Source organism: Propithecus coquereli, unplaced genomic scaffold (genome assembly GCF_000956105.1).
Source record: "Propithecus coquereli isolate 6110/MARCELLA unplaced genomic scaffold, Pcoq_1.0 Scaffold202, whole genome shotgun sequence".
NCBI lineage: Eukaryota > Metazoa > Chordata > Mammalia > Primates > Indriidae > Propithecus > Propithecus coquereli.
In genome coordinates this window covers 3,597,479-3,610,383 of record NW_012145190.1, presented here as the reverse complement: position 1 = coordinate 3,610,383, position 12,905 = coordinate 3,597,479, and the positions used below count along the sequence as shown (strand labels likewise).

General features: G+C 36.8%; 2 protein-coding genes across 2 annotated transcripts in view; both read right to left on the bottom strand.

The window, feature by feature from the left end:
• LOC105809983 (olfactory receptor 1020-like) overlaps positions 1 to 923 on the bottom strand; it is a 3,354-nt gene extending 2,431 nt beyond the window's left edge. The window contains 1 exon segment of the mRNA XM_012643892.1: positions 881 to 923. Within this exon segment, the coding sequence (XP_012499346.1) occupies positions 881 to 923 (43 nt within the window).
• A 4,741-nt stretch (positions 924 to 5,664) lies between these two features.
• On the bottom strand, positions 5,665 to 6,654 carry LOC105810018 (olfactory receptor 5AP2-like). The gene has a single exon (XM_012643926.1). The coding sequence runs from the start codon at positions 6,633 to 6,635 to the stop codon at positions 5,682 to 5,684; it is 954 nt and encodes a 317-aa protein (XP_012499380.1). The 5' UTR covers positions 6,636 to 6,654; the 3' UTR covers positions 5,665 to 5,681.
• Between the last annotated feature and the right edge of the window lie 6,251 nt (positions 6,655 to 12,905).

The following is a 12,905-nucleotide window of genomic DNA, read 5'->3' as shown; positions in this document are numbered from 1 at the left end:
TTTTAAAATTTTGCAGTCATTCTTGAAGTTTCTTTACACACACACACACACACACACACACACACGCACACACACACATATAAGCAATCACATTATATGCACAATAAACGTATAAACTGACATAAAATGTATCATATTTATATTGCATATATGATCCTATGTGTAATGGTGTATATATATGTGTATATATGAGGGAAGCAACTTGTTTAGCTTTTGTAACTCTGTTTTCCCAGCATGTGCACATAATTTAGATTCATATTCACAGAAATATATATGAGGTTCCCCACGTCAGGTATTACAAAAAAGAATTGAATACATTATCCCTCATGGACATATGGATTTACAACAAACTTAATAGACCTAGAATTACCCTTGTTGTATGAAACCTAGATTTGAATTCAAAGATATTATTAATACACTAGTTCAATGTCATAGAACAAACACAACTAAACTATACGATCAAGGCTGAAAATTGCCATCGATTTCTCAATTTATGCATCTAATGGCATAAAATGATTTTATTTAATGCCCTATGTAGAGAATTAAATGTGTCATGTGCTCTGGAACTCTTTATACATAAAAGTAATTTTTTGTCTCTTTATTCCATGCACATTCATGTATATGTACATGTATACATGCATTTATGCATGTATGTGTATGGATATAATGAATATTATACAAAATTTTTCAATTGTGTATAATGATCCTAAACCTTTTCTCTTCTAAAAAAATCCATGTTTATGGTTTAGTTGATAACATTAAATTCAGTATTTCAGACATATTCAATTTGATGTGTTTAGTCTGATTTTCTCTAATGTTTTTTAAGTCCTCTTGAAACTTTACACATCTGAACACCTTAAGATAAATTAAATCATCTTACCTTTTGTCTTTAAGAAATATTCACTGAAGGTGGTGGTACTCATTAGTTTATTTTTGTTTTACGTATTGGTTTTTGTAGGAGTACAAGTTTTCTGTTTCTAACAGATTTGTAGCTTTGAAAAATTGTGCAAGTGACATAAATGTATCAGCGAAGGCAGATGTCATCTGTGGTCAATTAATTCAACTAAGAGTAGAATGTGTTGCTTCTGAATCCAAGGCAGAGCATCAGCCTCATTAAGGCTCTGATCATTCTCTTGATACTTAAAATTCTCTGCAAAACACTGAAAATCTGAAGTCTGAAACATGTTAATCCACAAGTATGAAGTGCACACATTTTTCACTGAGGCAACCGAACTGCATTTTCCCCAGTGAACCACTTATACTTGGGAGAGTATTGTCGCTCCATGAATTAGTATTAAACATGTTTTGGGACAGGATTTGTTTTAAGAGTTTTACAGAGCTTTGCCCTAAAAGAATATGTGAATGTGTTGGTTTGCATTTCGAATGCTATTACACTCGGAAGGGTGTCTCTGAAAGGCAGTAGCGGCTGTATCCCACGAGGCGCCATGTTTCTCAGGCCTAAAAAATTGGATTTGCTTTGTAAAGCACAAGTGAATCTGTTAAAAACTATAGGCTGAGAGATGACAATGGAGTGCCCTCCGGAACAAAGAGCTTTCCGGAAAGAACAGCTTCCCAAATGGCTAAAAGCAAAGCTTTTGTTTAAACCACTCTAGACTACCTGTCTCCATTCATAATAACCTAATAAACATGGAGCTTACATATCTCTGTTTAATCCCTCTGTTTAAATGATAAACTTACCTTAGAATTTAGAAATTAACCTTTGAAAGACTTTGTAACCGTTCACATAAATAGAATTAGTTAAAGAATCTGTAGAAGCCTTCTGTAAAAGCCTTTTGAAAATCTGTTAACCTGAGAGGTACTACCTGTTGTTATATAAATCTGTTACCCCTGACAATTGTTCACTATTTCGTATAAGTTACTATGTAAGACCTCATTCGGTGCTTTTGAGACCAACGGAGAGGTCTGAGCCCCCTGAGCTCCCGCTTTGCCTATAATCTTTATAAACTTATAAAACTATATCTTTGTCTCAGTGTATTCTTTTATTTCTTCCATTTTACATTTCTCTCTATTATTTTCTTATCCCTTGCAACTCTACCAAAGGGACCCGGTTTTTTGCAGGGAACACTGGCCACGTTCCCCGCAGAGTATGTTAGGAATTTAGAGAAGAACAAAAAGATCTCATGATCCTGAAGCTCCATTGAGCATAGCATTAAATTAAACGGGACAGGAGTTGACCGAATTCTGACTCCAACCTTCAGAATTTCAGTTAAAATGTATCCCTTATTCATTTCTACTAGAATATGGCTCTCCATTCATAAATTTATTCATTCATTCAATAAATATTAATAAATTTATTCATGAAGCAGGTATTATCCGTGGTACTGGTAGGGTACTCAACAAAATTAATCTGATCAATTCCTTCACACAACTTGCAGTCTGGAGTTGGGGGAAGATGGCTATCACAGAGTGATTTGAAAAATTAAAGTACAAAACCTATTTATTAGCTACTTGGCTTTATGTTATCTGGCACTCTTTCCCAACACCTTCCTGATTGCAGTTCTTTTCCTCCTTTAATTTGCTTCCTCTGGTCCACATATATTTGTCTGCTTGCAGCTCCTTTAACAAACCGAATAGGATCCTACCTCAGGGTGTTTGCATTTCCTATGTGTACACTCAGAAAGGTCTTCCACAAACACTCACACGGTATTATCCCTATTCAGGACTTGCTCAAATGTTGTTTGCACAGAGAGTTCTTCACTGACTCGACCCCTCCCTATTTTATTGCCTGCTTTATTTTTCTTGAAAGCACCACTGATATCCATGTCAAATGCGTACATATATACACACACCCACATGTACATGCACACATGTATAATAAATGTAATGTAGGTGATAAAATCTTCCTCACTTAAATGTAAGTTTAATAGATAAGAAATTTTGTTTTCTTACCCACAAATCTCCAATATATGGTATGTATAAGTTTTCAACAAATATTTTTGAATGAATTATGAGTGAAGATATAAAAGGTGCCCATTTTCTTGCTCTAATCACAAACTAAAGAAGTATAACAGAAAACACAGTTTGTAACTTAACATGGAGAAGAATATTTTAAGCCTAATGATGTATAAATATGATGCTAAGGTATAGTCCATCCTAGTATTACAGAAAGTGTGATTATTTTATAGCTGTGTGAGTATAATCACTATGTAGGAAAAACTCATTTATTGATCCCTTCCTACACACAAATTCACCCTAGATAGCAGGTTGTTAATTCAATTTATGAATCTGGAACTCAGGTGAGAGGCTAAAACTAGAGATAGAGATTTTGGGATCACTGCACACTTCTTATATTACCTAAGAATTGGCTGCATATGGAGAACCAAATACTAAGACTTAAGACTCTTGCTCAAGGATTTAGAGGCCAGCGTGAGAAGGAGGGTGAGACTTAATAGCTAACTGAGAAGATGTAGGAATGGAATAAGAATGAAAAACAGAAGAATGGGATGATATAGAAGCATAGAAAAGGATGTATCAAGGCAGGTGGAGGAATTAACTGTGTCAAGTCCCCCTGAGATATCAAGTAAAAGTAAGACAGAAAAGTGACCTTTGATCCAGTAGTGTTGAAGCATCATGTGGCCTTGACGAGATTAGGTTCAATACAGAAATGTTACAGAAATACAACTCGAACATGTTACAGAGTAAATGGGATATTGGCAATGAGTAAAGGTAGCTGTTTTGAAAAGATTAATTGTTAACAGGAGTAGAGATAAGTTAATAAGTTGTTGATTGGATAGGACTTCAGCCAAGAAAATTACTAAGAAAGCGGATACTAGACAATGTTTACAAACAAATGAGGATATTACAATAGAGTTTGAGCAACTAATTCTTGGGAGGGTAGAGATATAATTTCAGAAGTAAGTCCATGGAAAGCTCCAAACATGTGAAAAAGCTGTTCTTAGATAGAAGCAGAGATACATTATCTATTATGATGGAAGGAAAGGAAGAGTATATGTATAAAGATTCAGAGGTAGTAAGATGGAGATAATCATATGTTATTGATTATGTTTTGGAGGATGAAGTATGAAGCAACACATCAGCAACAGAAAGTGCTGAAGGATTTTCTATAATTGCACAAAGCAGTTTAAGTGGAGGACACAGCAAAGAAACAATTAAGTTTAACTAAGTAGATATTTAGTCAGATGAACTGAGTAGAGAGAGGCACAGTGGAACCACGGAATTGAGGGCAATTGACAGCGTGTCATTATATGAAGGACCATGGAATCTCAGCAGTGCAATGAGAAAATGTGGACATAAGAACAGTGATGAATGATGATAATGGGACACTTTCCTTACATTGGTGATTAAGAAAAAATTAAAGGATAGCTATTAGAGTAGAAGAACTAGAATAAAAGGAAATTGAAGGAGGACACAAGTCATGATATAGTTTTGGGCGTCCTTGAGAGAAATCTTGGTTAACAGTTGAAACTGGAAGTTATGGGAATATGAGAGGACTGCTGAAGGTGGTCAGGATGTGATAAATTCTCCCTTGTGTCTCTAATAAATTCTTTAGAGATGAGGTGGGGACAGTTGGAGCATGCAGAATACTGATGTTCTCCTTCATGATCTACAGTGGATGGTGGAATGAAAAAAAATATATAGGGACTAGACATTTACTTGATTCCAATTCATTATTTATACCTCCTTGAAAATTCCATGTCATCAAAGAAGGCTGTTGTCTCATTACTCCAATATTGATAGTTTCCCATCCCACTGCAACAAGCAAGATATATGCAATTTAATTTTTCAAACGTTTATTGGAAACTATGTGAAACCTTGGGAGGAGTAGAGATAAAAAGTTAAAGTACATTTATTACTACCATCAAAATATTCCAATTAACTCAAAAGTCAATAAAATATACCCCCATTATTGCTGTGGTTTGCATAATTTTATAATACCTGATAAGACTCTTTCATGTATCTAATTTGATATTCTTGCTATCCAGGTGAGTGGAGTAGTATTTTTATTTATTGTAGATGCTGTGGCACAGCACCCAGATTTGCCTCTCAAAATTGAAGTATGCATTTCCCCCATTCACAGTTGTATTGCCAGCTGACAGTTGACAGCTGACTTTCACTCCTGGAATCCCCCCTGCTAGCAGGAATTGCCTTGTTCAAATAATGTCCCCTCCCAATGAGTAACCCACATCCAAAACTGACGCTTTTTCCTCAATTTGGGATATCTGTGAGGAGCCACATCTGCTCCAGAACACCATGTAGGATTGGCTGAGTCCTCTGTTGCAAATTCATCATAATGCAACTTATTCAGTGTAATCCTACTTCCCTCACAACACAGGGATTGTTCCTAAGAACACTCCGATAACCTTTCTGCATACAAATATCTGCCTCAGAGTTTGTCCAAACAAAGACACCAATGTATATATAACAAAACTGAGCTTGAGATAACCTAAATATTGAAATTGAAACTTAAGCCCAGGTTAGTCAATTCCAAGTGTTTTGATACCTTTATCAGACACAAACTTCATCCACTGTATTGATTCAGTAGATGGGTCCTTGTATACATATTTAAGATGCTAGGACATAAAGAAGTAGACTTCATTTTAAATCATCTACTTTAGCACAGAGAAAGAGCTTAAGCAATCAGACAAAATTCATATGAAACTATATTTTCTTCTACATAACAAGATGGCAGACAACAGGATTCACAGTACGTGTTTCTGTAAGGCCTTCTTTAGGGCCTCTTTCACATCCTTATTTTTCAAGCTGTAGATGAGGGGATTTAGCATGGGTATTATTACTGTATAAAAGACAGAGACAATCTTGTCTTGCTCCATAGAGTAGCTAGATGTAGGGCGTAAGTACATAAAGAGAATTGTCCCAAAGAATATGGTGACAGCCATGAGGTGGGAGGCACAGGTGGAGAAGGCTTTATGCCTGCCCTCTGATGAAGGCATCTTCAAGATGGCAATGAGGATACATAGGTAGGAAATGAGGACAATCGTAACACAGCTTATGACATTAAAACTGGAGAAAGCCATGATCACAATGCCATTGATGTGGGTGTCAGAGCAAGACAGTTTGAGCAGGGGTGGAGTGTCACAGTAGAAGTGATTGATCCTGTTAGACCCACAAAAGGACAATCTGAAAGTCATCCCTGTGTGTATGGCTGCATTTCCAAAGCCTGCTAAAAATGAGATCGCCACTAGCAAGAAGCAAATCCTCCCAGACATGAGAACTGGGTATCGCAGGGGGTTCCATATGGCTGCATAGCGGTCATATGCCATCATGGCCAACAGGAAGCATTCAGTCCCCAGGAAGGAGCCAAAGAAGTAGAACTGGGCAGCGCATCCTTTAAAAGAAATGGCCTTATTCTCAGCCACGAGGTTCACCAGCATCTTGGGAGTGACAGAAGAAGAGTAAGAGGCATCAACAAAAGAGAGGCTGCTGAGAAAGAAGTACATGGGGGTGTGGAGACAGGGATCAATCTTAATCAATGCCACCATCCCCAAATTACCCACCATGGTGGCCATATAGATGGACAGAAACAATGCAAAGAAGACACCTTGTAGATCTGGATTGTCTGAAAGTCCTAAGAGGATAAACTCTACCACTTCTGTTTGATTTCTGCCTCGGACTGCTTTCATATGTCTGATCATATCAGCTGCAATAAGAGAGAAGATGGAACATCCAATTTGGTCAGATGAACACACAATGGAGCTATAAATATATTTTTAATGAAGCATAAAAATTCTAACAGAAGAGTGAAAAATGAAAAGCATAGTGAAAAGTAAGCCGGACTTGATATCAAATCAAAAGACTTGTATCTGAGTACTAGATGTGCTGCCCACTAACTAATGAACTTGAGGCAAGCGATTTAGCATACATTAACTACAATCACTCTGGCATTAACTTTTTATTGGATAATTAAAATAACTTATTATTAAGATATGACTTTCTTAATTATTGATGATAAATAAATTATTATGATTGACATGTGAACATACCCTCCAGACACAACTGGAGAAAGTTGACAGAATGAACTCAGTGGTAATGGAATGAATTTAAAATATTGAAAGTTAACGAATTTAGTCAACAGTAGCAGACAAGGAAAATAGCTGAATCTCTTGGGGTGACGAGGGGAGAACCTTTAAAAATTTACGGCTAAGGAAAGGGATAAAGGATATTCCCATGCAGCTAGTACAGTTCGAACCCCACCCCAATTTCCCAGAATTAACATCTACAAAGAAAAAAAAAGAATCAATTAAATTTTGTGAATTTTGAATAATTCACTTGAATGTTTAGAGAATCATACTGTAAAAATCGGCGGACATCCTTGATGGAGAAGATAGAACGAGCTGAGGCAGTGAAAATCCCTCACACTCAGATTCACAGGCTCACGAGAGAACCAGAGAACATCAAAAGTGACAAGTGGAAGTTTTCAGCCACCATCCTGACTCCGGGGGATAATTTAATAGCAAGTAATCAAAATGGAAATAAGATTCGCCCCTCGCAAGGTATAATGAAACCAAATACAGGGCAAGAAAAGCAGAAGGGAAAAAAAGAAAACTCAGAGTCAATGCCCAGACCAGATCTCCAAGTTGATGTTCAGCCACAGCACAGCGGAATGCTTCTCCACTTCCTCTCAAGCACCTCACCCCTTCCGTGACTTCAGATTATTGAATAAAAGAGTAAATTGTACTAGGCTGGCTGTCAAAATATAGCTCAGACAGTAAGGCAAGAGTAAATCCTTCGTCATTCACAGAAAGAAGTTGTTTGATATTCCCTGGAATTAAAACATGGGGTCAAAGTTATCGGGCACCTTTGCTAACACTGGAGGTAAGGAAGGTCCTGAACACAGCTGGGAAGCAGAGTGAGCAGGGCTGGCTCCATGCTCGCAGACACTGCGGCACGCAGAAGTACTTACTTATACTCAGCTCTACTGCGTTGTCATTGAGATAGGCTTTCAACATCCCAATCAACAATGAAAGCTGACGTTGTGTAGACTACTACTGCATAACACTTTCACATGGCATTGCACCCGTTATTGTATAGGAGCCTGACCACAAATCAGAGAAAGACAGAAGCAATATCCCGAGAGTATCAATAAGATTATCTTTCATAAGATGAGGTCAGCAAAGTGTAAGAGTTTCTCAGCTAAACAGTGGTGACTCCTGACCTAGAATATTGGTCCCTTGATGCCAAATTATTTGCTATTCCTCAACACCACATTACTTTTCTCTGCATTTTACTGGCACAGATGTACAACCTAGGTTCTCCTCCCAGAAGTAAACTTGCTGTTTGAACTTCATAGAATAGCATCTCCAGAAAGAATGAGAAAGAAGGAATGGATCTTTTTGTTCTCTGATCCCCAAACAGAAAGTTTCCCTAACAGTATTGTTCTAGCAGAAATAGTGAAAAGAATAACATGCCTCAGATGAGTTAAACATACACAGTAAACAATGATGGGTGAAAAATGACAAGTATTGAAATGTACTAAAATCTGTTGATGATTTCCTATGTTCTACAAACGCTGTGTTAAGTGTGTTGTCTATATAATTTTATTTAAATCTCATGTGATAAACAGTTTATTTCCCCCTTTTTGCAGATAGGAAATGTGAAGTACAAAAGGTTAACTTGCCCAAAGTCACAAAGTTAGGCTAATGGAGTCTAAATTTATACCAGCCAATATAACTATCATTCTCTTAACATTTGACATCATTTAGAATAATCCTTGTCAATAACACATGTGAGCATTAATACAGAGCACTTGGTACTGTAATTCTCAGAGTTTCAGTAATACTCTAGAATGCATTTAACTGCGTTAAAGTCAGCCATATACCTCCATAAGAGAAAATATAATTACAGCTACCAAAAACTGTCTTTCTTAGAACTCACATATATTAACAACATAGCAAATGTACTATTTTTTTTTAACATCTTACATTATGAATTACATGCTTCTGTCTCCCCCTCCTGCTTTTCTCTAATATTTCCCCTCGCTCTGCTTAGATTTTTCAGTCAACATTTTAGCGTAGAGATTCTTGATCTGGGTTTTCAATTTCTAAGAGTTCTTCAAAGTAATACTTAAATTTCCTGAGATATTTCTGGTATTTAAAAGGGTCTCAAAATCATATTATTTATTGCTGCTTATATTCATCCTAATGACTTATAAAATTTGGGATTAAAAAAATGGACATAGCATTTGTTTAACACACTTTCTTAGTCACTCAGTGACTAAGCAACTCAGTGACTTTGCAACTTTGGGTCAATCAGTGATTGATAAAATTAACAAGATTGTGAATATTTCATCAGGTTATTAAGTTAAATGGACAGAAGTCTTTACATTTCTTCCTTACCTTTTATAACTATTTGACTTCTATTTGATTGCTTTGCTTTCTCCTGTCCAATGCCTAAGTTCACCAAAGAAAAAAAGCAAACAGACAAAAAATAAATAAATCTTTTTTCTTAAAAAGGCACTCACTCTAATTCTCCCAGGCTGAGCAGGAAGAATAGTTGGAATGGTCTTTAGAGAATATCCTTTATAGAAGTAGGAAAACTGAAACCGTTTTCAGCCTCCCTGTGATAAGAGAATTACTTTGTATTCAGCAGAGATTGAGTCTTTCTTTCACTTTTCCTTGCAGATAAATATCCCAATGTGTTACATCAGGATAAAATGCATTTCAAAATATGGCGTATATTGCTACAGTGCAGTTGTGACATCATTTGCAGTTATTTCCAATCGTAGAGTCTTCAGAACAGACCAGAGGAAGCATCCTAACTTATTTTAAGTAGAATGATTTTTTGTTCTTTGGTATCTGGGGACTGTATTCCTCATGTTACCTCACTGTAATCTACTTGCTTTTCCCCTCTGACATTAAGGAAATTGCAGGTCTCTTTTGTATTTTTCTCCTTTACCCTTGGGATTCCTGGGCCCGGTGGAGAATAAATTTTGAGGCCCGTATTACTAACCACCATTAAATATCCTTCTGTTTCCCCTGACAGCTGGAGATCTGGTCCCCTATGGAGAATCTAAAGAATCCACAAAATAGCAGATTAGCTCTGCCTCTGGCTCCACCTTCTATAAGATGTTCATATAAGAAGTTGGGCTACCTGGATGATGGTGATGGAGTTGAATGAAGGAGACATGGAGGTAGAGAGAACAGAACTCTCTTGTCTTGGAATCCTAACTCTGCAGCTCACTGATTGTGCGACCTTGGCAATTTCACTAAATCTCTGTGCCTTAGCTTTTTCATTTCTGATGCCTACCTTATAGGGTGACTGTGGAGACAAAACAAATTAATGAATGTAAGTTGCTGCATCCAATACATATAGATAATCAATAAATAAGAGTTTTCCTCACCCTGACACTCTTCCTCAGTGTACAGAGTAAGAAAAAGTTATCAGCCTATATAGCCTAGTTGGAGACTTATGAGATGCCCCATTGCCCAAATATATCCTCTATATCTTCTGTATAAGAGACACAATTTCTACAATAAGTTGATCAGTATCTGTGTCAATATCTGTATCTTTGCATTATTTATGATACTTTGAGAAGACACTATAATTAATCTGTCTCTCAGTACCATTTAATCAATGCAGTTTGCACTAAATGCTGGGGTACACAAAGATTTAAAAGATGTTTTGTGTCCAGGAATTCAGACAAGAAACATTCACATTATTTTGATTAAGTCTTAACCCTCTGCCTTTTTATATTGTTACCTTGGAGGGAAGATACAGTAGGCTTCCATCAATGCAGAGTCGAAAACATAAGTAGCAAAAAATGAAGATTTATTTAATACAAAAATAAATAACTTTCACTTAAGAATAAATTGTTATATGAGAATAAACTGATAAATTAAATGAAATTAAGGTTTGTGCAATTGGAGTGTGGATGGAGGTTAGAAGAGAGATCACATGGCACAAGGAGCAGTGATAAGGTACAAAGAATGTCAGGAATTTAGGTAATAAGAGAGTGGTAGAATGAGATTTCCAGGCAACAAGGGAGTAATCAGGTTCTGGACAGAGTAGGTGGTAGGTTAGCCTCAGGCCATGAAGAGCTTCAGAAAGAGAAGAGAATTCACTTCTGATCCTAGCTTGAGTGTCATCAAAGAGACACTAGATGATGCTAATCTCCCTGACACTAGGATGAGAACCAACCAGAAGTCAGGAAAAAAATGTGATCTCCATGGAGCAGTCTGAGAATTCACAGTAGATACAGGATTTTGATCTTGGTACCATAAGGTATGAATCACATACAACAGTTAAGCTGCAGTGAACATTTCATGAAGAACCTTGGAACTCTAAAGCCCGATAACTAAGCAACGGCATTTATCAGGCCACTGATAGAGGCAGTGATGGCTAATAAAGATGTGATTTCCATTCTAGAGGAGCTAATACATTAATATGAATTAAGAATAATGGTGAGAACCTGTTCAGCCAGTCCTCTTCTGGGTCATAAGTAGAAGGAACTCGGGCAGAGTGATAATACCAATTGATGTTTACCATGCACGTACTGCTTGTCAATGCCCTCCTATACACGTGTTTTCTGACGCATGCATCCTCCATCATGGTAAGTAAGGTGGACCTTGAAAAAAAAATTCCAAATAGTTAATACAGATCTGAAGTGGGATTTGAACAGTTTTTCCTTACTCCAGAATGTGCGTTGCTAACCGTTTTGTGTTATTGCAGTTCAACAGTAATAAAGAGTTTGTGAAAAGCATCCTTATGAATAATTGCTTATTTGGTGTCCCCTGGGCAATATATGCAAGCTTTGGAGTAGTGTGTATGGTAGTCTAGATGATGTTGGTTGCTGGGAGAAAGAGTGAATTAAAGATATTAGGAGTAGAAAGATGGAACGTCTAAATGCCAGGTTTGATAAAAATAGAAACACAAATGGCCCTTCAATATATAAAAAGATGTTCAATCTTCTTATCAGTAAGGACACAGTCAGAAGACAGAAATCCACACAGTAATTTTAACAGGTAAAGTTTAATACAAATGATTACTACCTGGTAACAGTGAATTAACTATCAAGTAATCAAGAAAAGTCCAAAGTATACAAGAAGAGAGAGAGAGCAGCTATTACTCTGGGTCTGAGGCAGAGCACCAACATAGGAACAAACATGGAAGAAGCCTCCCACCTTTAAGGTCCCTTTGAATATGGTTGTACTAGGTGCAGCTGTGGCCCACTACGTGGCAGAGACATTCCCTGGCCAGGGCTGGCAAGCAAGAAATCACCCAATAGGGTTTATCGATAGTGTCTAGGCACAGTACGATCCAAGCAGGGCAAGGATGGGTGGATTCGGTTTTGAGAGACAAAATTTTTTGTGTCTAACACTATATTTTTTCTTTTTAAAACATATATTTTCCCTCTCTTTTGAGAACATTTTTTCCATTTTTTATCTGCGCAACTATAGGTGTGTGTTATGTGTTTTTTATATCTCAGGGGCATTTTTATGTGAGATCTCCACTTTTGACTACAGACTTCATTGGAAAGTCTAGGAGGAAACAAACATTCATACATTGCTTGAGGAGATTTGGCAACATTTAGCAAAACTGCGTGTTAAATTTCTCTTGCGACCAACAATACCTCTTCTAGGAGTCTACCCCAGTGACATAATGGCCAAAATAGGAAAAAGCATATGCACTAAGCTATTTATCATTGCATTTTTTTTCCTAATAGCAATAGATCAAAACAAACTCAAATGTCTATGAACAGATACTTGGTAAGTAGAAAATAGTACATCTATAGGATGGATTATTATGCACCTGGAGAAATGAAAGGATGGTCTTCGTATACTGACACGGAACGAGCTCTGGAATATGTGAAGTAAAAATAATCAAAGTCGAAATACTAACTATTGTGTAAAAATAGTCAAAAATGAATATACATGTATGCATTATGTATACTTCACAAGTAAATAATG